Here is a 23,557-nt window from a genome sequence, read left to right on the forward strand (position 1 = left end):
ATGTGAAGATCAGTAAGTGCTGTCCCTTGGGGAAAGGTTTATTTGGTCCAGAAGAAAAACCTCCTTTCTGCTATTATATCCCTCTGAAGGGGAGTGTTCCTGTCCTTGGTTTCTCTGGAGGAAGCACCATTGGTGCTTGGATTGGATTTATACAGATGGAGCCAATATTTTCCAGAAGCCTCCCTATCCCTAGCTGCTGTGAAATATCTAGTCCCAGCCCCCTATCTGAAGGTACAGCACATTATTACCTCTTCAGCTGTATTTTCCTATTCTCGTATTTTTTTTCCTATTCTCATATTTTAGATGTGTGGACTCCAGACCCACGTGAACCAAGGAGGGACACGCAAGGAGCAAAAAGTTATGAGATAGTGAATGAAATCTACTCTAAGTGACAGTAAATATCACCTAAGGAAATGAAATGGCTGAGATATGACATCAAAGTACAAGCAGCAAAAGCAAAAACCAGTAAATGGGACTACATCAAATAAAAACTTCTACACAGCAAAAGAAACAACTGATGTAATGAAAAAGCAACCTCGGGAATCAGAGGAAATATTTTCAAGCCATATATCTGATGAGGGATTAACTCCCACAACTCAATAGCAAAACAAAAACAAAACCCCACAATAGAAAATCTGATTAACAAATGGGCAGTTGAACTAATCGACATTTTTCCGAGGAAGACATATCAAGCCAACAGGTATATGAAAAGATGCTCAATATCACCCATCATCAGGGAACTGCAAATCAAAACTACAGTGAGACATCACCTCACACCTGTTAGAATGACTATTATCAAAAATATAAGAGATAACCAATTAACCAATGCTGGCAAGGATGTAGGAAAAAAAGAACCCTCGTGCACTGTTGATGTCAATGCAAACTGGTGCAGCCACTGTGGAAAAAAGCCTGGAGGTTCATCATAAAACTAAAAATGGAATTCCTATATGATCCAGCAATATGACTTTTGGGTAGACATCCAAAAGTAATAACAGGGTATCGAAGAGATATACGTGTACCTTCATGTTTATTGTAGCATTAGTCACAATAGCTAAGATATGGAAATAACCTACGTGTCCATCAGTGGCTGTATGGAAAAAGAAAATGTGGCATATATACACAATGGAATATTAATCAGCCATGGGAAAGAAGGAAATGTTCCTGTCTGCAGCAAGGTTGGATCTAAAGGGCATTATGCTAAGTGAAATAATTCAGACGGAGGAAGACAAATACTGTACGATCTCACTTATATGTAGAATCCAAAAGAAAAGCTGAACTCATTGAAACAGAGTACGTGTTGCTTACCAGAAGTTGGGGCACAGGGTGTGCAGGAAATGAGAAGGTGTTGGTCAAAGCATAGAAACTGCCAGGTGTAAAGTGAGTAGGTTCTGGGGATGCAATGCACAGCATGTGATTACAGTTAATAATCATGTATCACATACTTGAGAGAGTAGACCTCGGATGTCCTCAGCACAAGAAAGGAATGACAATTATGTGATATGAAGGAGGAGTTAGCAAAGGCTAAAGTGTCGATCATTTTGCAACACGTAAGTATATCAGATCAACACACGCGTCTTAAACGAATGCATACGATATATGTCAATTATATCTCAATAAAGCTAAAAAACAATAGAGGTACAAGAGAGCAAGCAGTGCTGGGGACATTGCAGATGGCTTCAGTAGAGATATAAACCCTTGCCATCCAGCTTGACACCAGAAAGACTGAATCCTGGGGAAGAAGGCCCAAGCACCAGAGTAGGGACTGTTATAAAACACACTAACAAAGCCCTAAACCAATCCCTGACAGGAGTCTGAGGTTGAGTCATGACAAATACATGAAACTAGGGAGACAGCTTGGGATTTACACACATCCACCTTAACAAAGCCTAAGCCAAGCTCTGACATGAGAGACGGTTGCTTAGAAACATGACAAAAAGAAGCTTGGGAAATATCGTGGCCAATTTATTGGAAATTCATAATAACTCAAGAAAAGCATCAAATTAAATTTCCAATTATAAAGCAAAACCCAGTAGCATTAGTGCAGTATAAGATAAACCAACAATCACAGATATTTAAAAGCTCTGATGTAGGAATTGATAGGACGAGACGAAAATCACCAGAAAAGAAACGGAAAAATTCTAAAAAAAAAAAAAGAAAAAAAAAAAAGAAACTGAAAAATTGTAGGCCTACATTCAACCAATATGATCTAATTTTCATATAAAGAACATCGTAAAAACAACCAACTACTACATATTCTCTTCAGGTGTACGTGGAATGCTCACCAAAGTGAGATATATGCAGGGACTTACAGTGAGTCTCCGTAAAACTCACCTCTGGGATCTTAGCGTATATTTAATGACCACCACTGGACTAAATTAGAAATCAACAATATGATATCCAGGACATTTTCAACTTGCTTGAAACTATGTGACACTTTTTTTAAAAAAAGATTTTATTTATTTATATATGAGAAACACAGAGAGAGAGAGAGGCAGAGACACAGGCAGAGGGAGAAGCAGGCTCCACGCAGGGAGCCCGACGTGGGACTCGATCCCAGGTCTCCAGGATCAGGCCCTGGGCTGAAGGCGGCACTAAACCGCTGAGCCCCCCGGGGATCCCCTATGTGACACATTTTAAAATAAGCCATAACTTAATACATGCCAAAGATGATTAGGGACAATAAAATCTACACCATACAACGTAGGCAACAAAGCAAAAGTAGTGCTGACAGGAAAAAAAAAATTGTTACTGTTAAGTGTTTTAATTTGAAAGAAGAGAGTCCTAATACAATTGATATAAATGCATGTCTTAGGACATTAGAAAAAAAGGAGCAAAGCGAACAATTAATAGTATATAGAAATAATGACGCCGTAAGCAGAAGTCAACACACAAATTTGACTTTGCTACGAAACACAGGTAAACAGACAAAACAGAAGAGTCAACAGCAAAGAGATGAACAGTAAAATAGACCAGAAAAGATCAAGAAAATTAATATAGCCAAGCATTGGTTCTTATAAGATATTAATTCAGGTGGCTGACAATGTGGTAAATGTGTAAATGAAGACGGTGGCTGAGGCTCACTCAGTAGTAGGTTCTGTTCTGGTCCTTCAGGAAGCGCCAGAGGCGGGGACTTGTGGCTGGACGATACCCAGCATGCCGTCCCCTCCCGTGTTCTTCTCTGAGACTGTAGGGCTCGCTACGGGATCTCGATCCCAAGGTCCAGCACGGAATTTTTAAGGACCTGCCTGTTACTTCTTGGTGCAGCTGCACTTCTATCTTCTCTCACTCCTCCCCTTAGGACCTCTCCTCTCAGGGACACATACTTAAGGCATCAACCCGGTGGTGGACTCTTGACTGAGGATCTCAAGTGATCCTCTCAAGTAGAACTAGGAGATAGGATTTGAGATGACAGGAGGTCACACTGATATCCCAGATCCCAGATATCCCCACCACCACCACCAACAGCACCAGTATTGAGTTCTCTGGTTTCCCAGTTGGCTGATACCATGACAGCAATGAGGCCTTGCAAATTCTGGAACACTGATCTTTTTGATGTAGTTTTGGAATGTAGGTGAGGTGTGGTGGGGTGAGGTCCGGAGCTGACAGTTAAAAAAAGAATTATTGAGACATCTTTGGTGCAAAATGGAGGTTCTATGAAAGCCCCAGGACAGGTCCCGTGGGCACAGAGAGCTGACCCCGGGTTGAGAGGGAGGCTGATTACGTTCTTGGGAGTTGGGGGAGGTAAGGAAAAGGGAGGCTTCAAAGGGATTTTCATATGGTAAAGAGGACCTACAGCCCCTGGAGGCCTTGTTATTGTCACGTTAAGGTCGTTTTTCCCTCTAGCAAGGCCTCAACATTAAGACAGTTGGTCGAACTAGGGGTGGTGGAAGGGGAGGAGGGCGGGAGGGAGGAGACTGGGTGACGGGCACTGAGGGGGGCACTTGATGGGATGAGCACTGGGTGTTATGCTATATGTTGGAAAATTGAACACCAATAAAAAATAAATTTATTAAAAAAAAAAGACAGTTGGTCACACCAGTACCCTCCTTAATACCTTAATCCATCCGGCCATTCACCAACCGTCTCCCTCTATCAACCCGCAGTTCTCGGTCATTAAAGAGCCTGTTATGGTTTGTTTCCCTCTTTCATTGTTTTCTTTCCCTCTTCCCATACATTCATAGGTTTCCTTTCTTCAATTCCACATATGACTCCTATTAACACATAGTTAAAATGAGCACTGGGGTTGTATACAAGTGAGGAATCCCCGAATTCTACCCAAGAAACCAATATTAAACTGTATGTTCACTAACTAAAATTTAAATTAAAAAAATAAATCCATGTGGGTTAACATATGATGAGTTAACTAAATCTGCTTTAAGCAAAATAAGTATTATAAACCCTAAAATTTGTATTATTGTACGGATTAAAACATATAACCCACATGAAAAAAAAAAAAAAAAGACAGTTGGGAGCTGCTCGAAGGAACGTGACCCTCTGCCCCTTCAAGTCTCTGCCCCTGGGCTACAGGTGACCGGGACATTTAATTGTATCTACATTTCCTTCTGGAAGCAAGGTTATTGATAAAAATGCTTTTAATTCTTGTAAATTACTAAGGTGTTGGTAAACGGAGGGAGATGCACGTCTCGCAGGACCGTGATCTCCGTAAGGTATCTTTAGGGCAGCCAGGAGTGCCCGAGGACCTCAGGCAGGTCCCACCTGGGGCATCAGGGTTTCGGGCTGTCCGCTGGTGCCTTGTCCTCTGCTCACCTTCTGCTCCCTCATCGTTGTAGTAGGTTGAGGTCCTGGTGAATCCCTGCGTGTCTCTACAATGGCCCAAGTCACCGATTGTTGGACCACTGACCAGGAGTCGGGGCAAAGGCATAGTCGTTTTTTCATTTCTTTGGTCCACTTTTTAAAATTCTAAATGCACGTAGGTGATGAGAGAGAGGAAGGGAAGCCAAGGACGAAGCAAAGCTGATACACCCACACGCACCCACCCAGCCCCGTCCGGCCTTTGGCCAAGTGTGACATTCCTCAGGCACTTCTGGCTGCCCTAAAACTAACGGGAGGAAAAAACCCAAACCGTTAATTAATAGAGATCACAGTCCGGCAAGACAGGAGTCTCCCTCAGTTTGCCAATGTCTCAGTGATTTACAAAGAAAAAGCTTTCTTATCCACAGGCTAAACCTCAGAGACCCGTAACTCCATTTCCTGGAGCCTTAACATCACTCTCCCGTCCACGAGTGATGTGGAAACTGAGGCAGGAGTCAATGTAAACAGAGATAAATTTCTTTAGGATCTGTAGCCTATGGACAAGGACCCGCGATGGGAGGAATACCCCGGTCCTGGGGGAAGGTCCCGATTGTCTTAATGTTGACACCTTGCTAGAGGGAAAAACCACTCTAGCTTGACAATGGCAGGGCCTCCAGCGTCCTGACGGTCTTGAGCTTATCAAAGTCCTTTTGGACACCCCCTTTTTCCCTTAGCTCCCCCGTACTCCCAAATACATAATCCTCCATCCCTCACAACCCCCGGGCAGCAGCTCTTTCTGCCCGTGGTCCGTCCCCCCGTGCGTTGGTAAAATCACCTTTATTGCACCAAAGACTTCTCGAGAATTCTTTCCTGGCCATCGGCTCCAGACCTCGCCAACCTTCCAAAACTACATCATAGGGACAGAGGAGCATCGTTCCCACTTCCCTGTGTTTGGGGCTGTAGTGTGTGTGTCTTCTGCTGGAGAGACGACAGAGGGCATCACTCCACAGGAGCTAGTTTCCTCCACAGGGAAAAGGAAACAGCCTGAAGCCTGATAGCCCTGTCCTGGGTCTCCTCCCTCTGGCCTCCCTCCAGTCCTTCCCCTCTTCATGCTAGCAGAGCTCAATGCGTCCACCTAAACTGCACGAAAGTCTGCAGTAAAGAGTCAGGGCACCGGCCAGACCCTCCTGGGTTTCTCTGGTCTCCTTCCTGCACATTTAGGGGTTTTTCAAGCCCAGAGTTCAAAGCCACAAACCTGGTTCCAGTGAATCCCATCAGTTTTCTCCACCTTTCTCATGCGGGCCCCTTCTTTCCTGCAAGTCAGCCAGCGGGTGGCCACCATGCCACGTGCCGACTGCTTCCCTTTATTTGACATCTCGGGGTGACAATTCTCCAAATTGCACCCACTGTACAATATAGAAAAAAAAGCTTTGTAGACAAAGTATTTAGCAGGCCCTCAACTCTTCTAGAAGCTTCCTTGCTCTACCAGAATTTGCAGGGTTCATTACGAGCTGATTAGCCGATTGTGCTTACCCGTGAAAAATTGCCCCAGCATCTCCTAGTGACAGCCCGGGTCGCTCTCTCTGTGAACAGGAAAGGAGGATGTCGCGGTTGGTGACTCACTCCTCCTTCGTGGCCTCGCTTAAGGGGCCCTGGAGGCGGCTGCCCCGCAGTGAAGCTGCTGCCTCGGGAAGGTCTAACGCCCCAAGTGCATTCAGATGTTTGAAAAAAAAAAAAAATGAAACAAATGATTATTTAGCTCGAACTCACGGTGACTAAGATGTTTAAGAGAGAGCTGCTGTGCTCCTCGCACGAGGGAAACAGAAAGCTACAGACCTGGGTGGGAGGAGTCTCAGAGGAGCTCCTGGGGCCTCTGGGGCTGGGCCCGCCCGGCCTGGCCCCGTCACTCGTCACTCTGCGAGGCCATTTTCTTATCTCGGGAAGTAGATTCTTCACTTCCCGGAGATTGCAGTGGCCGCAGCCCAGTTCCTGAGAGCTGCCCTGATTTGTCTGCCTCCTGGAACCACACGGATACTGATCGGCACCCTTCTGAAGAAGACCTCAAGATCTGAGCTTCTGGGGAGAACCTTCAGCGAGGTAGGTCCAGCCGGAGAGCTGCGCAGGAGATGCGGGTCCTCAGGGGATCCCGGGATCCCAGGATCCCAGGATCACAGGATCCCTGGATCACCGGAAGCGGGCAGCTCTCCAGTCCTTGTGGGGGGAGGGTGCAGGGGGGGCATCCCCTGGATTCTGCAAGGTGGGCACCTCGGTGCCTTCATTCTAATCCTTCCACTACGTGGGGCAATAACGTCCACCTGTGACTCTCACAGATTTTAAAATTCACTCTGCAGGTGTTTATGATGCGAGCTGATAGTTAGAAGCGGGCCTTGGCTTTCCTGCCTGGAGGGAGCCCAGGAAACGTGCTGCCTGTGTTGGGAGCCCGGGGAGGGGACAGGACGGTGTCAGAAAAAAGTATTATGCAATGATGTTAAATAAGAAAACACATCTGGACACAAAACCCTATTCTATGGTATTATACCAGGGTCACAGGACAGGAGCACAGCACCCACCCCCCCCCAGCAGCAGCAGCTCAGGCTCCTGGGGCCCCGGCACAGCACACGGGCCCTCGCCCTCTCCCAGGTGCTGTGGCCCCACTCGGCCCACGAGGCGGGGGTCACTTGAGGTCCCGACAGGCCTGCTGCTCCCCTTCTTCACGGCACACCGTGGGGGAGTCTGTAGGAAAGACATGGTTGGAGACAAATCTGTAGCCACATTTTGGGATTACTTCAGTCTCTCCATAGAGCTTGGTACCCAGACACTTCGTGTAGTATAATGTTTTAAATATTAGTTTCAGGACTTCCTAAAGGTTAGATCAAGCTTTTCATCCAAGCCTAACACAGTGTTGGTCAACTTTTCTAAGTATTTTCTGCTGCTTTTCTTGCTTTGTTCAGTAACTGACAAGCTAGAATCAAACAGTCATCGTGATTTTGTCCATTTTTCCTAGTAGTTCTCTCAATTGTTAACATATATTATATATATGAATATAGGTAGAGAGAAGCATGCTGCATAACACTATCCATAATATAAATATATAAGCTCATAATACATAATAGGATTAAAACTGTTCCATCCTTCTGGAATATAAACTTTCTATCATCCTGCAGTGAAACTCCAGTTCTGATTAAAACCTTTGTCTTAGGGTCTATTTAAAGCTACGCTGACACAGAAACACTACTGTGCTTAGCATTTCTACGTACAACTTCTTGGAACTATTTTTTTTTAGACTTTTAATTACTTTTTATCAATGACACATGTGTAGTTTTTCTTTTTTTAAATCCAGTTTTGAAATGTTGCCTTTTAGTAGGTTTATGACTTTTGTACACTGGGTGAAATGCTGTATTTTGACTAATTTATAACACTTATCTGTAGTGTTTATTCTGCGCTTTCTTCTTCTCCAATAGTTTTGGATTCGTGTCTCTAATGCCTCTTAACTGGCAAGTACCCAGTGAACACACATCCTCCTTCTCCCCAGTCCGCCCCGCTGTGTTGATCTACTTCCTGTTTCTCTTCAGTTAGGGCTTTATTTATTTTTAAGATATTGAAAGAGGCAATCAAAGTCTTGTTCTCACTTACTTTTTTTTTTAAATTTTTTATTTATTTATGATGGTCACAGAGAGAGAGAGAGAGAGAGAGAGAGAGGCAGAGACACAGGCAGAGGGAGAAGCAGGCTCCATGCACCGGGAGCCCCACGTGGGATTTGATCCCGGGTCTCCAGGATCGCGCCCTGGGCCAAAGGCAGGCGCCAAACCGCTGCGCCACCCAGGGATCCCTCACTTACTTTTTAATCTGCAGCTTTTTCGTTTTGTTTTGTTTTGTTTTCCCCGACCTCATTTATTTTCTTGGAGAATACTATTTCCAAAGCACTGCTGGGTCGGTGTCTCTGGGTCGCCAATCTTCTCCTTTCTGTGCTGGTCAAGATCAGGGCTTGATCCGTCGCCCATTGCCTTTCAATGCCATCGGAACTAGCCACAAAATTCTGGTCTCAAAATTATTTTTCCTTCATGTTGACAACACTTCTCTGAAAACTTTGGGTTCACATATGTTTTGAAATTCGGAACGTGAGTGAATTAGGAAAGGCTGTCTGGAACATGGAAGACTCCTAAGTCTGGGAAACGAACTAGGGGTGGTGGAAGGGGAGGAGGGCGGGGGGTGGGGGTGAGTGGGTGACGGGCACTGAGGGGGGCACTTGACGGGATGAGCACTGGGTGTTATTCCGTATGTTGGCAAATTGAACACCAATAAAAAAATAAATTTATTATTAAAAAAATTAAAATTAAAATTAAAAAAAGGCTGTCTGATGCACACACCACATCTTGTGTCTTATATAGTTCATCTAAGTCCATATAAGTAAGATCTGAGTCCTGACTCTTGGCTTCACAGGCATCCATAGTCCTGTAGCAATGATGTGGGAAACAAAGGCAGAAGGCGACGTAGATAAAATTACACATCCTTATAACCTGCAGCCCACTGACAAATAACTGAGGCAGGCAGAGGTAACGTTCCTCCTGGAAGCTCCCAGCTGTCTTCATGATAATGCGTTGCTAGAGGGAAGATCAACCTTGGCTTGGCCGTGGCTAGGCCTCCAGGATCCTGTGCATCTTCTTTACTATATGAAAATCCTTTTGGAACTTCCTTGAGCTTTACTTCCTCTCACCCCAAACTATATAATCAGTCACCCCTCACAACCCCGGAGCAGCAGCTCTTTCTGCCCAAGGGTCCTGTCCCCTTGCTTTAGTAAAACCACCTTTTTTGCACCAAAGATGTCTCTAGAATTTTTTCTTGGCTCTGGGCTCCAGGCCTCAACAACTCTACTCAAAACCACATCAACAAGACCCAGGAGCACTTGCACTAAGATGGAATTAAAAAAAAAAAAAAAATTCTATGTAGGCTCCTGAGATCTCACATCACATATTTTTCTAATAAATTTTGTCACCAAATTGACACACTTGTACAATGTGCAGTCACGCGCACCCACACAACTTTTGCTTTCACGTTTTTTGAGAGATTTCAAAAGTGCAGACATGGAATTTGGGTGAGATACTATATAAAGGTACTCCCTGCCATTTTTGCTGTTGAAAATCTGATTTTGAAACTTTGTAAGTGATCTTCTCTTTTCCTCTGGAAATTAAATTTTTCTTGCTGTTTTGGGTATTTCTCAGTTTCTCTGCATTATGTCCTGATGTGGGTTTTTCCTTCACTCTGTTGGCCAGTCCCTCTGAGGATGTTCCTGTTATTTTATTCTAGGAAGTGTATCTCATTCTTTCTTTAAATATTTTCTGTCTTTCATTTTATATTTCACTCTTTTAACAGCAAACAGCATGTGGGCATGGACACTTTGACCTGCCCTGACATGTCTGACATGCACTTTCTATCTTCTATTTCTGAATCCATTCTGTCTTCTGGTGGGACAGTTTTCAATCTCATTTTACAAATCACCACATGATCATATTCTAGGAGCTAAGTCCTCCGAACTCCAAAGTCTAAGCTGTTAACCACCATCTTCCACTTACAGAGTCATGTGTTGAGGAAAGATATCAGAGAAAAGAAATTACAAAAAAGGCATTTTTCACAAATAATGGTTTTCATAAGTAGAATTACATTCAGAGTTTAGGATTATGTGAAAATATCTGACATAAGAATATGATTGGATTCAGGCTGAACACGTCTGCACGTTCACCTAATTTGCTAGAATTTGAAGTTAGGTTATACTAGTTTCATGAACACCATGTATTCTCTAGATTTACCATTTAGAAAAAAGGTAAGAAGTACATTCCATGTAGACAGCCTGAAATAGCAGGATGCTATGTATGCATCTGGAGCTTAAATATGAAAAATAGAAAAGGGGAGAAGTCAGAAAAAGACATTATTCTGGGTGCCTGGGTGGCTCAGCAGTTGAATGTCTGCCTTCAGCTCAGGTTGTGATCCCAGGGTCCTGGGATCGAGACCCTGCTTCTCCCTCTGCCTATGTCTCTGCCTCTCTCTCTGTGTATCTCATGAATATTTATAAATAAATAAAATCTTTTAAAAAAGGAAAAGAAAGAGACATCATTCAAGACCTCCAAGCCAGGCTTGATATCAAGGAATACTTCCTAAGGAAAGCAGGGAAATACCAAAGGGTTTCAAAAACACTAGAAGTGCAGTTTATGGAGAGAGAAGTGAGGAGAGAAATTAGCCTGAAAGGAGGAAATTCAGGCAACGATGAAATAGTCCTGGCCAACCAGTGCTGTGATTCTGCGGGGGAGAGCAGATAGATGTCCCACGGGAGGTCGAGGGGCCAGAGGCCTCGAGAACGTGGGCTGAGCTGAGCCCCAGGAAGAGAGGATGCATGATGGGCTGACTCGGGAGGAGCCAGCTGTGCGGGGCCGAGGACCCGGCGTGGTGGGAGGACAGTCGCGGGGGGTGAGAGGCTGCAGCCCACTCTGCACGCGGCCCCTTCAGCCAGAGCGGGCGGCCCAGTCAGGAGCCAGCGGGTGGGCATCCAAGGAGAGACGCAGTCCCAGCACGGGATGGGAGGGGGGGCGGGTACTCCGATGCCCTGTAGCCCACATGCCACGCAGGGCGACAACTGCCTCCTTCCACACTTCCTGCCGCCACACCCATTGCGACCCAACTCAACTGTCATTATTAAAAGGAGAGAATTTCGTAGAAGTCCCAAATAAGCTCAAGCCATATATATGAGTCCCAATATAGTTCTCAACCTATTTTCCACAGTGACACCTGGAAATTCAGTTCTTCTTTGTCACACACACTCGAGGATGACAGCCCGGCATGGGCCACTCACTGACGTAGACACAACCAGGCTTTTACCTCTTGCGGATGAAAGTCTAACGCCCTGCGGTATTTTTCTCTCCCAGGTTCAGCCACACGTGGAGATGGAAGGTGAGTACAAGAAGATTATTCTGCTGAAAGGACTGGAGCCCATCAATGACTACCAGTTTAGCATTGTCAAGTCCGTACTGGCCCGCGATTTGGGACTGACCGCAAACATGCAAGAAGAATATAACAAGGTCAAGATTGCCGACCTGATGGAAAAGAAGTTCCCAGGGGTTGCCTGCGTGAACAAGCTAATAGACCTGTTCAAGGAAATGCCATCACTTACGGACATTGTCAAACAACTTAGAAATGAGAAGGTAAAAGGTAATAAGGAAGATCCCACACCCATCTGTTCCACCTTGACCCCCCTCCCCAAACTGAGTACAAGAGCACTTGGTGGCGGCTGGTGTACCCCTTTACCAGGGCACGGCTCCGCAGCCAGGAGGTCAGGGGCTGCCAAGGCCAACAGGCTGGCAGCCTGGGGCATCCCCTTTCCTGTGAGAGGGACGGACCTATGCTGGAGGGTGCATGTGGGGTGATGCCTTAGAAAAATCACAAGGGGGCAGCCCAGGTGGCGCGGCGGTTTAGCGCCGCCTTCTGCCCAGGGCGTGATCCTGGAGACCCGGGATCAAGTCCCACATCGGGCTCCCTGCATGGAGCCTGCTTCTCCCTCTGCCTGTGTCTCTGCCTCTCTCTCTCTCTATCTCTGTCTCTCATGAATAAATAAATAAAATCTTTACAAAAAAGGAAAAATCACAAAATAATCACTTATTTTAAAATAATTGCATGAAACCAATGAATGTACCTGTTCTACTAACACTGTTTGCCACGTGATCACTTCCTCTCTAGCAACAAAGGTATAACAACTTACCATAAGGCCTGCCTCTCAGAGAGGGGGACTCAGCATACTAAAATAAACTTAAAAAAAAAAAAGTCCAAAGGCCAATGGCACCATTTTGTCACAATCTGTAGCGTATTTCCTTTCGTTGGTTTCTGTAATTTTAAGGGATCTTTTGAAGAACATGAGCAAGCAGTCAGTATCATGAAAACCTTGGATTTCTTTTTTTTTTTTTTAAGAAAACGATGGGAGAACAGGGCTGGGAGAGGGTGGGGTTGGGGCACCTGGGAGCCCACGCTCACTGCATGGGAAGGGAGAACAGGAGCCGCTGAGGAGCCGGCCGCGCTCGCCCCAGCCTGCGGTGCTGCGGGGTCGGGGCCGGGGCCGGGGGCCTGGGCACAGCAGGGCAGGGGGCAGGGGCGCACCTAGATCCCCGGCAGGGGCCCAGGGGACTTAGCTTGGAAACCGCTCCATCTCTGGCTTCATCGTGTCCTCCTTGTCTGTGTATCAGCTGCGAAGAAAACCAAAGCAACAGAAGAAACTCCAAGGAGAAAGAGGCCGCGGGAAGGAGCGGGCCCTGCTCCACACGCCCCGACCGCAGGCAGCGCGGTGCCGCGTGGGGGAGCCGAGGGGACCAGGAAGACTCAGGTAAGTTGAGGAGGGACAGTGGGCACCGGGTGTCAAGAAAGGAGCTTTGCCGAGGCCCTTGCTGCTTCCTAATATCCTAACGGTGCGGATTTGCCAAATTGAGGCATCATGGGTCACGGGCCTGGTGCCGGGCGAAGAGGGAGGCGCCCAGAAATGCCATCCAGGCCCCTGCGGCGGAGACGTGCTGACCTCGTGGCCCTTCTAGGATGGGCTCCCGGTCAGTGGGGAGCACGGCTCGTGCACCGTCGCGACCTCGATCGCCTGTCGTCTAGAGCTGTCCCCTTCCCCCCGGGGGGCTGTGTGTGCTTTAGGTGTCATCTCTGCCCGCTCTGACCCCTGCCTGTCTCTGGAGGTGACAGGCGGGGGCATCCTGGGGTTTCTAAGGACATCACGTGCCATATGAGAAGAACCTATCACAAAATAATGGAACTATGTTGTGTTTCATTTAGCACAGGCGACTGCTAACAGGAAAATTACATTGCTTTCAGAAAAGAAACACGGCCACCAAAGAACTGGCTTCGACAAAAAAGAATAAGGGGTTCGGGCCGCCGACTCAGCCCACCTGCCATTCAGGAGCCAACCCGTCCGCAGCCACGGGCTTTATGGGCTTGCTTCCGCAGCCCCACACCTCATCGTCGACGCCCTGGGCCGCGGCCTTCCCCGAGGTACCCCCGCCCCGTTCTCCTTGCCGGGCTCCCGTCAACCCACCAACAGCCACTGCTGTCCATCGTGGGCACACCAACTCGCTTGGGCCCAAGTGCTTCCCTTGTTGTGGGTCAACCGGTCACATGAAGAGAAGCCACCGCCACACAGAGGACAGTGGTGGTCGCCGTATGTCCCGGCCCCGGGCCAGACCAGTCCAAGTATTTCTAGTCTGTGGGGGGCAAATGGTTTGGCTCCAAGTTCTCTGGGCCCAACACCCATCCCTCCCTCCATACTTCCTGCGCAGACAAGGGGGCTTCCTCTTCATGGCAGGATTCGAGAAATGCTGTGGGTACGTGGTTCTAGCCACAACTCCTGTCCTGAGCCAAGTAGACTAGGGGACTTGGAGCCACCGCGTGCCCTTCTCACTACTTGTCACAACTGTTTCCTGAGCAGAGGTGACATGGGTTGGATCCTCAACATGACCCCGGACACACCGAAAACTGTGATCTCTGAGGCTCGCGTGGGCGCCACTCCTCACCTTCAGGGCTGTCAGCGTTCTTCACTCGCTCTTTCTTCTCTTTAATCTTTTAAGACTAAACGGGAGGAGGATATAGTCGAATAAAAGATTTGAATCTGTTCCTTAGGGCAGGGCTCTCGTCGTCCCCAGTTCTGTGCCGCTCTTGCTGGGGACCATGCTTTCATTCTTCTGAGGGCAGAGGGACGGGCCCTTCTGTTGAAATGCAGGGTCTGGACTCCACGCCACCGCCCGCTACCTGACACTTGCTGCCGAGCTACCAGCCCCTTAGCTTTTCCCTTTTGTGAGGCGATTCCTCTGCAGCCTGGCTCCAGCTCCACATACCCGTGGGGGCCCCTCTTGGTCCCAATGTTATCACTGAGGTTTCACACGTGAGAAAGTGACCGGTATTCATCCCCTAGGTCTGTTTCCCTGCTTCTGTCCCCCACAGAACCAGATGGTGCAGGGCCAACATCAAGGCGCCGCGAGAGGACGTGTCCTTCAGAAGGACCCCCTGACAGTCCTGGTTCTGAAGGCAACGGAGCCCTTCGAGTACGAGTGCCCAGAGGAGGGGAGAAGCAGAATGTTTCACGCTACGGTGGCCACCTCCAGTCAGTTTTTCCAAGTGAAGGTCTTAAACAGCAACCTGAAGGAGAAGTTCACCAAGGAGAATATCCTTACCATCTCAGACTACTTCGAATGCAAGGGAATCCTCGAGATAAACAAAACCTCATACGTGTACGAGGCTGATCCTTTCCAAGTGATTGCGGTCCCAAACAGCATCACCAAAAGAGCAAATGAAACCCCCAAGATTGATAACCTTTACAAGCAAGCATCGGGAACATTTGTGTATGGATTATTTCCGTTAACTCAGGTAATCCCTTAAAATCGTTTTCATTTTCTCCATCCACACCTGAACGGGAGTGTTAGCCCTTGTGCTGCTCTGTGTACTGACCGGGGGTGGAGCCCGGCTCCGAGCCCTCTCCCTTGACAACAGGTAGGTGGTCGGGTGTGCCGCCCAGCAGGACGCAGGACTGGGGACTCAGGGCTTCCACCCAAGACACCTTCATGCAAGTTCTTTGAAAAAGAGTCACTAGAGCCTTGTCATTTCCCCAGTAATGATTATTTTCGTTCAGCCTCTGTGAGCAAAGACAGCACAGGGTATAAATCAGCGTGCGCATGTTCGTAATTGTAGCTCTGTGCTCCTCCACGACTGTATACACGTTTTAAAAAAAAACGCATATATTTTCAATACTAGATTGCCCTAACAAAGATTAATTCTGGTTGTGACACATATTCAGAGTAGAAACTATATTGGCTTGTATTCTCCTGAAGGTGAATGCCTTCAACGTGGACACAACTGACAAAATCATTCAAGGCTGCCTCTTTTCACCTATTTATTTAATATGTCATTTATGAACAGTTTACTGGAGACTAAGGTTTCGTATTGCATGATATTTGGAAGACATGGCGATCGAATTCCATTATATCCCCAAAAGGGGGGAGGGATGGCATGGAGAGTTTTACTGATACGTCATGTCCAAATTCAGGGTCCTCGTTAGTATGATGCATTCAATTCTCCCCAGAATCTACAAACTGCCATGAACTCCCCTGGTAGCTCATATGATCTCATGTGATCCTATACGCTTCATGACCCCATGGGCTTGTCTTCCAGGAGAGCCCCTTAATTTACTTCCATTACTTTCTTACACTGTCTTTAAGAGACCACGTGGTAAGAAATGCATTTATAGAATCGATGGGTTATAACTTAAGAAAGTAAGACTCCATGGATTGTGAACTGCAGGATCCCAGTGGAGATAAGATTTGGAGAAGAGCGGGTAAAAGGAGAAGGTGGAATAAAGAATTAGTGAGCTCCTGGAAGCTTACTTGTTGTATAGAATCTTTATAATGGCCTGAATGAATAGTTGTGGCCAGGTCCATTCCTTTCTGCATGAGGGCAAGAGCTAAGGGAGTCCACCAGAACTCCCCAATTCCTCTGATTCCAGTCGTTTTAAGGAACCGAAGCTTCCCTTGTGGGGAAGCAGTAGAAAATAGGAAGAAAACTCATTGTTGTAGGATTGCCAGGTAGAAAATGTCTAGAACAAGGAAGGGGAAGAAAATACAAAAGCAGGATAGTAAAGGGCAAGTTCTCTGCGAAGACCTTACCCAAGTTGTATGTGTCTCTGTGCCTATAATTGCTTTTTTACGCCTTGCGGTTACTGTGCCACCAGGGGCTTCCTCATACATATGAAGGTCACTACAAGGTCTTCAGGAACTGAATGTCAGGGACACCTGGGGGGCTCAGTCAGTCAAGCATCAGCCTTCAGCTCAGGTCATGACCTCAGGGTCCTCAGATCAACCCCGCATCAGGCTTTCTGATCAGTGAGGGGTCTGCTTCTCCCTCTCCTTCCGTCTGCTGCTTCCCATGCTTGCTCTCTCTCTTGCTCGCTCTCTCTCTCTCTCTCTGCCAAATCAATAAATAAAACTATTTTTCTATTAAAAAGAAAAAGAAACTGAATGTTAAATTTCTGTGACAGATAAAAGTGAATAGGAAGACGACGATCTACACAATACAGGATAATACAGGAGCGATGGAGGTCTTGGGCACCGGAAGATGGCACAACATCCCGTGCAAGGAAGGAGATAAACTCCGACTCTTCTACTTCCAACTGAAAACCATTGACCAGAAGCTGAAACTGACCTGTGGAACTCACAGCTTCATCCAGGTGGGAACTGGATAGAGGAACGGTAGTTTGCCAAGGATGCAAATAATTTTGTTTAGGTCCTGAGAGCACCAGGTCCCCGTTTTCTTATCCATAGAGTCCAGCAGGTGGGAGGAGAACACAACCTTGCCTTGCATTCACTTTTAGGTGGAGGGTTTTTAAGAGGCTATGAAAAAAAAATGACATTCATGTGGATTTCAAAAGGATATGATACTTGTGCTATATAAGGAAATATTTGAAGAAATTAGGAATGAAGGAAGGCAACTTCTCATAATGGTTGAGAGCAGGGCTTTGTATAGGACAGACCTGATTAGAACCCTGGCTTCAGCAGTCACCGCTTGCCTGACGTTGGGGATGTAGCTTGACTGGTCCTCCAAGGGTCAAAATCTCTAACTCTAGCTAAGTCCCTGACATTAGCTAACTGTCCAACACGAAAACGGAAAGAAATCTGCCCTGGTGACTCTTTTTCTTAGCAAAGGAGACATTGGAAAGAACTCTAGGCAAAGGAAATGATGTATGCGTATCCTCAAAAGGGTGAAACAACATGATTTCTCTACACCTGAAATGCCATAGGTGTGGAGACAGTGGGAAGATGGGGCCAGAGAGTAAAAACAGAGGAGTCAGGGCCCGATGGTGTATTTCTTTTGTCAGAAATAAGTGGAAATGGAAAATTCATCGTGAAAATAAGTAGCCACTTAAAAAATGGAAAGATTTTATGTAGAAGAATGCTTGACTACTTTGACATCTTAGCAAAAAGTATTCTAGTAACTATCTGGAAAGATGCCAGGTTTGGAGACTGGGGTAGCAAGCAGCAGCAGCATTTGTCAGGTTAGGGGATAATTCTTAAAGTCGTGGCTGGGAACGATATTGCCTCGGAGAAATAATAACATTATAACATGTATATTTATACTAATAAGAAAACACATAGCTGAGCGCTTACTGTGTGCTGGGAACCAAGACAATGATGAAGATACATCATTATTCCCACTTCATTGATAGAGATATTGATTATCATTATTTTTGAAAGACCTGTATTTGCTGGAACTGACATTCCTATGCTGGCCCAGGTGCATGGGCTCCAGAGTCAGATTCTGGGGCATGCTCCGTGGGCAGATCAGACACATAAGAGTGAAGCTTTGGGGAAAAACCGGTCCTTGAGAGTGGCCCGAGGTGAAACACACCACACAAGAATGAAAGAAGTGAGCACAGGTGTCAGAAGTAAAATGGAAAATGTGTATAATAAGCACGAAGAATGAGATTAACGAGGAAGAGGGTCAACAGTGCGAACGCCAGACACAAAACAACCAAGGGGGTCCCAGGACCTTGGACAACTGTATGTTAGATCAAAAGGTACCACACTGTAGTGCAGCGCACATTCTGGCCCACGTGGCACTGGGCTCTCTTTCTTAAGGACATAGGAACATGCACACAGTCACAGAGGTCCACCGTGGAGTTCCTGGTACACTAATTAATGTTAAATTGAGTCCAATAATTAATTTAGAAGTACTGATATATTCATGTAAACCGACGTGGACCAGCACGTCAGTGCCACTTCTCAGATCTCCTGAAGCAAGAATCCCTGACTTTTACCTTAAATCCAGAGCAGTTGTACTGGGAAAAATACTTAACCTTTTGTGACTTCCTGTCACCTTTCTGCTCCAGTGAGGACTCCCCTTCTTTCACAGTTCCGTCCCACCCTCCTGTAGAGCTCTTACGCTGTTCAGATGGACCCATGGGGGCTCCAGGAAATACCTCCTTTAGGCTCCAGGTAGTGAGGAGGGACAGGGCTCACCAGAGGGGGTGCATGGCAGGAGATGGGAGACAGAATGAGCAGCTCTGAGAAAGGACACCGGTGGTAGAAGGAGAAAAAGCAGCAGAGGATCTCATTGTGTCTTTCTCACTCCTCCTTTAAGGTCATCAAGACGAGGAAAACCAAGAAGGAACCAGCCGGCTATGATTTTCAGCTGGAGTTTGATATGATGAACTCCCCTCCAAATCAATTCGTGGCCTATAACAGTGACGTTGTTAAAACTGAGAATTTCTTTTAAAAACAGAAGCCGTAGAAATACTGCAGCATATTAATGGCTTTTTATGTCTGAGCTGTAGATTACATTTCTTTATTTTATGAAATTTACTTCTTCTTCTTCTGTATTTTCTAAGCATATTACATTTTGCACCTTATACATTTATGATGCAAACAAATAAAACTGCCTTTTTCAAAGGGCATCGTCTGCCAACGTGCCAGATACGGTCCTTTTAATCCAGGAGTGAGCTGGGTCAGGTGGTGGATTTGTGCACACAGGGTGGGGCGCCCTGGACCTCACCAACATGGGGGTCTGAATCCTGACTGTGGCTTCCAGAGGACAAGGCCTCACTGGGGTCCGCTTCAGGTTAGGCAGGTTGGTCCCACGGCCGATGTGAAGATCAGTGAGTCCTGTTCCCTGGGGAAAGGTTTATTTGGTCCAGAAGAAAAACCTCCTTTCTGCTATTATATCCCTCTGAAGGGGAGTGTTCCTGTCCTTGGTTTCTCTGGAGGAAGCACCATTGGTGCTTGAATTGGATTTATACGGGGAGGGGGGGGCAATTTTTTCCAGAAGCCTCCCTATCCTTAGCTGCTGTGAAATATCTAGTCCCAGCCCCCTATCTGAAGGTACATCACATTATTACCTCTTCCGCTGTATTTTCCTATTCTCATATTTTAGATGTGTGGACTCCAGACCCATATGACCCAAGGAGGGACATGCAAGGAGCAAAAAGTTATGAAACAGTGAATGAAATCTATTCTAAGTGACAGTAAATATCACCTAAGGAAATGAAATGCCTAAAATCAATATTTAAAATAGACCAGTTGACTTTTTCTGGGGAATTACAGAGTACCCTCCCCACAGAAGCAATACCACGACTCCATCCTAGAACGTGAGGTGACAGTTTCAGGCTTTGAATAGCAGGCAGCCCAAAGATAAGATCCCTGAGAGAAAGCAGACTCAGGTCAGGGGTTGGGTGAGTGCCTGGGTGGCTCAATCGGTTGTGTCCAACTCTTAGTTTGGGCTCAGGTTGTGATCCCATGGGTCATGGGATCTAGCCCCACATTGCATCAGGTTCCACACTCAGTGAGGAGTCTGCTTGATTCTGTCCCTACCCCACTTGTGCTTTCTCTCTCTTTCTCTCTCTGTCTTTCAAATAAATAAATATTTAAAAGAAAAAAAGAAAGTAGACTCAGGAGATAAGTACCACAGTTGCCTGCGGGCTTAACTGAGAGGATTTCCTGACTGCAACCAGTGGTGCAGTTGTCAAAGCAGAGCTTGGCAGCCACACTGGCCATGGCAGTAAACACCAGTTTTCATGGCACCTAAAAAAGCTGGAATCTAGAGAGAAGAGAGCTATGCAGAAGGGGCCTCATTTACTGGCTGAATCCTGGGTTGTACCTATTAGGGGGGAACAAATGAGGCCCATTAGTTTCTATGGGGTTGAACACAGCAGAAGGGCAAGAGAGCAGCACAGTGTTGGCAAGGTAGATGTTACTACAATAGAGACACATCGTTCCAACCTGGGCAACAAGGTGAAGCAGGGAGGCTGCACGTGAGGGGTCAACCTCACACCATGGACAACCCTAGATCCATCCCAAGGCTTGAGCCAAGCCTCAACCTGATTGAGCAGGGCTTTTTTATTGGACCCTCTGAGGTCCCTAATGTTCCTCTCTACCCACGACCAGCTCAGTGCATCAGCAGAAGCAGCACTAAAGTCTGTGATAAAGAGTCATGAAAACCCACAGCTTTTGTAGGACTCATGCCAGATCCTGCTGGATTTTCCCTGACTTATTTGTGCTTTGATGAAGTAAAACAGTTTGCAAATTCAGACTTCATCTTCTCTTCCATGTCACTAGTCTGAATGAACCAAATCAGTTTCTTCTTCCTTCAGATGACCTTGGACGATCTCCACATTTAGCTGTTTTGCAGGGACCGTTTCCAGTCATGGCCTCACCCTCGTAGCTCAGACAATAGCTCACCACAGTACCTAGTCCTGACTCATCCTATTCACTTGGCATCTTGACATTACAGCTCACCAGGGTGCATTCATTATCTCTAATGGGGAAAAAACAAGTATTAATCAGATCCTCAAGTCTTCCACAAGCTCAGTGCTCTTGGGGAATATGAAGACTTTATTGTGGTCCTATGACTTCATTACTCACTTGTTTTTCTGTGTGTAATTGAGAAAAGCAAAGCTAATAATGAAATTCAATCACTGAAGTGATGGATCCTGAGCATAGACCAGAAGATAACTGGTGAAAATTTCATCTATAAATATCCTAGGAAGGTTCACATATTTATGATGATGCTGTGCCTCTGTTTCCAGGATTGCCCACTGTTAATAACTAAGAGAATGTCCCGTATTACTGACAGCTCAAGGAGCTCATAGCAGACCTTTCTCCAACCAGGAGGTACAATCAAGTACAAGGGATGACAGATGCTCCTCCCAAGGTCTCCTCCCACACAGCCACTCTGAGAACAGGACAGGAGGCACAAGCGGTTGGGTGACTCACCTTTCCATTTGGATCTAATATAAGGGACTGTGGTTTCTACTGACTCACATTTAAGTTTACTGGATGAGGAAAGTCTAATGTAACTCTTCAGCTATGAATGTATATCAGGACCAAAAGAGGATATTTCTGCTATCATTTTATTCATTTTGAATAAAATATTTAGAGAAAGGAAATTGTTGGGTTTTCCTAATAATCTCAAAAGCTATGAACATTGATGGGTAGAGTGTCCAAATTACCTCATACCTTCAAAACTCTTTCTGGGAAAAAGCAAAAAAGGGGAGACAACTACCTCATGGCACCGCATGACGGGGCAGGACTAACCAACTTTTTAAAATCATCTGAACTAGTACCATTTGCCATTGAAATCTTCCAAAATAGTTCATTCTCTTAGGCTTTCACAAGCTTATAATTTTCTGCATTTCAGTTTCCAGAGATTTTCACTAAATTATATTTCTACACAGTGATTTCTGAGATTTCTGAAGACTATCTCCAGGTCCAGACCCCTGTGGAGAAGTTCGGTGGGGTAAGACATGTAGGGATTTTTGCAGAGAGAGATCTGGATACCTAGTTAGTGATCACATGTTCACAAGGGCATTTTACTTTAAATAAGATATTTTCTTCCTGTTTCTCCTTTGCTCCATTTTCTTTAATGCATATTACTGTGTTTGAGCCTTAAAATGTCATCTCATTTCATCTTCTACAAAAATAACTCTAATTGTCATGTAATCAAATGCATATGTTAAGAATTAACTGCAGTTTAATGTTTTTCTTTTACAAGAGATACTCGGTGAGTCTGACATCATTTCCGACCTCAGGAAGTTTTCTGTCTTTTCTCTTTCTGGTGGAGGGAGAGAAATCTGTAGCATCCAGAAGAATGCGTGTGAACGCATCAGTGGGCTCATTGTCTCGTGATGGAGTTTCTCAAATGTCTTCCTTTGTATTCTACTCAGAGTTTCTTCAAGACACTACTTCCTTCTACTGAAGGACTCTCACAAACCTAATTTGGTCAACCCTTTTCATCCTCTGGTTCCCAATTTAATGTCTTCCTCTTAGGAAATCCTCCCTTAGGTCCTGTCTTAGGCTAGAAGAAGTATAGGGTCTTGGTTTTTCCTTTACTACCACTTGTGACAACTGTAATTATTATTTGTCATGTCACTCACACTATGAGCTTCAAGGGTAGGAGTGCCTCATCTGTCTTTTAGAGTACTTTATCCAAGTTACTAGCTCAGGACCTGCCTCAGAGTACACTCTCAATAAATACACTAGCCTGACAAAATAACAGCGAGTACCAAGGTAGGAATTCCACAGCGTCCAAGGAAGCATAAATGAGAGTCGTCTAATCCAGGCAAGAAGTAGCATGTAAATTGAGGTCAAAGGATGTCCAACCACACACAGAGAGACACACACTAAAGTACCAAGAAAAGGGTAGGAGGCTAAGGGTCTAGGAAAATCCAGGCAGAAGGAAAAACATACATACACCAATACCTGGTAATGAAATAGAGAAAGCTGCCTTTTATAATTACATGATTCTATTAGTTCCGATTATACGGTTCTGACACCTGGATTTGCCAGACTCTTGCTATGTCCCCAGTATGAGGGCCAGTCTAATAGGTCATTGAAATACCAACGACCCCTCGTGTGAAAGAAAAGCGTTTTGTTCTACACAAGAAGAGGGAGAGGATTACGGGGAACCAGAGTGGCAAAACCATATCAGATACAATTTCTTATCTTTCCTTCTATTTCCTTCTCCTTTTTAAAACTCTCTTGTGGTGTAATTAATACATACTTATCTCAGCCAAAACTGATTAAATCCAGACCAGAATCACTGAAACAAAATGCACCTTAACCTGAAATTCCATCATCCACTTATACATCTGAGCCCTTTCTGATTTTCACCGTGTGGATACACAGAATTTTTCTGAAAGTGGCATCCTACATTCATCAATATTCCGTAACCTATTTTATTTGTTTAAGATCTTATGACCATCTTACAAGTCCATATGTAGGGATAGAAAGAGACTTAA

General features: G+C 45.7%; 2 protein-coding genes across 6 annotated transcripts in view; one reads left to right on the forward strand and one right to left on the reverse strand.

The window, feature by feature from the left end:
- LOC140626865 (olfactory receptor 6N2-like) overlaps nt 1–7,116 on the reverse strand; it is a 25,627-nt gene extending 18,511 nt beyond the window's left edge. The window contains exons 1-3 of one of the 5 annotated variants that reach the window (XR_012025861.1): nt 6,286–7,116; nt 4,055–4,211; nt 1,942–3,386 (exon numbers count right to left, since the gene is read on the reverse strand). The gene's annotated coding sequence lies outside the window, so the exon portion shown is untranslated. Of the gene's footprint in view, nt 1–1,941; nt 3,387–4,054; nt 4,212–6,007; nt 6,159–6,285 lie in introns of those variants that run through there. The other 4 variants (XR_012025858.1, XM_072814622.1, XR_012025860.1 and 1 more) reach the window with 4 other exon arrangements.
- Nucleotides 6,441–19,230, forward strand: MNDA (myeloid cell nuclear differentiation antigen). The gene is made up of 7 exons (XM_072814621.1): nt 6,441–6,849; nt 11,667–11,949; nt 12,975–13,111; nt 13,600–13,776; nt 14,722–15,144; nt 16,808–16,996; nt 18,907–19,230. The coding sequence occupies exons 2-7, from the start codon at nt 11,685–11,687 to the stop codon at nt 19,039–19,041; spliced, it is 1,326 nt and encodes a 441-aa protein (XP_072670722.1). The 5' UTR covers nt 6,441–6,849; nt 11,667–11,684; the 3' UTR covers nt 19,042–19,230.
- The last annotated feature ends 4,327 nt before the right edge of the window (nt 19,231–23,557 follow it).

This window comes from Canis lupus, chromosome 38 (genome assembly GCF_048164855.1).
Source record: "Canis lupus baileyi chromosome 38, mCanLup2.hap1, whole genome shotgun sequence".
In the NCBI taxonomy this organism is placed as follows: domain Eukaryota; kingdom Metazoa; phylum Chordata; class Mammalia; order Carnivora; family Canidae; genus Canis; species Canis lupus.

What these genes read in the sequence shown, in the direction of transcription:
- MNDA (XM_072814621.1), top strand. Translation starts at nt 11,685, where the DNA reads ATGGAAGGTGAGTACAAGAAGATTATTCTGCTGAAAGGACTGGAGCCC. An exon ending in AGGGGACCAGGAAGACTCAG is followed by an intron (nt 13,112 to 13,599) that starts GTAAGTTGAGGA and finishes CATTGCTTTCAG; the next exon opens with AAAAGAAACACGGCCACCAA. An exon ending in GAACTCACAGCTTCATCCAG is followed by an intron (nt 16,997 to 18,906) that starts GTGGGAACTGGA and finishes TCCTCCTTTAAG; the next exon opens with GTCATCAAGACGAGGAAAAC.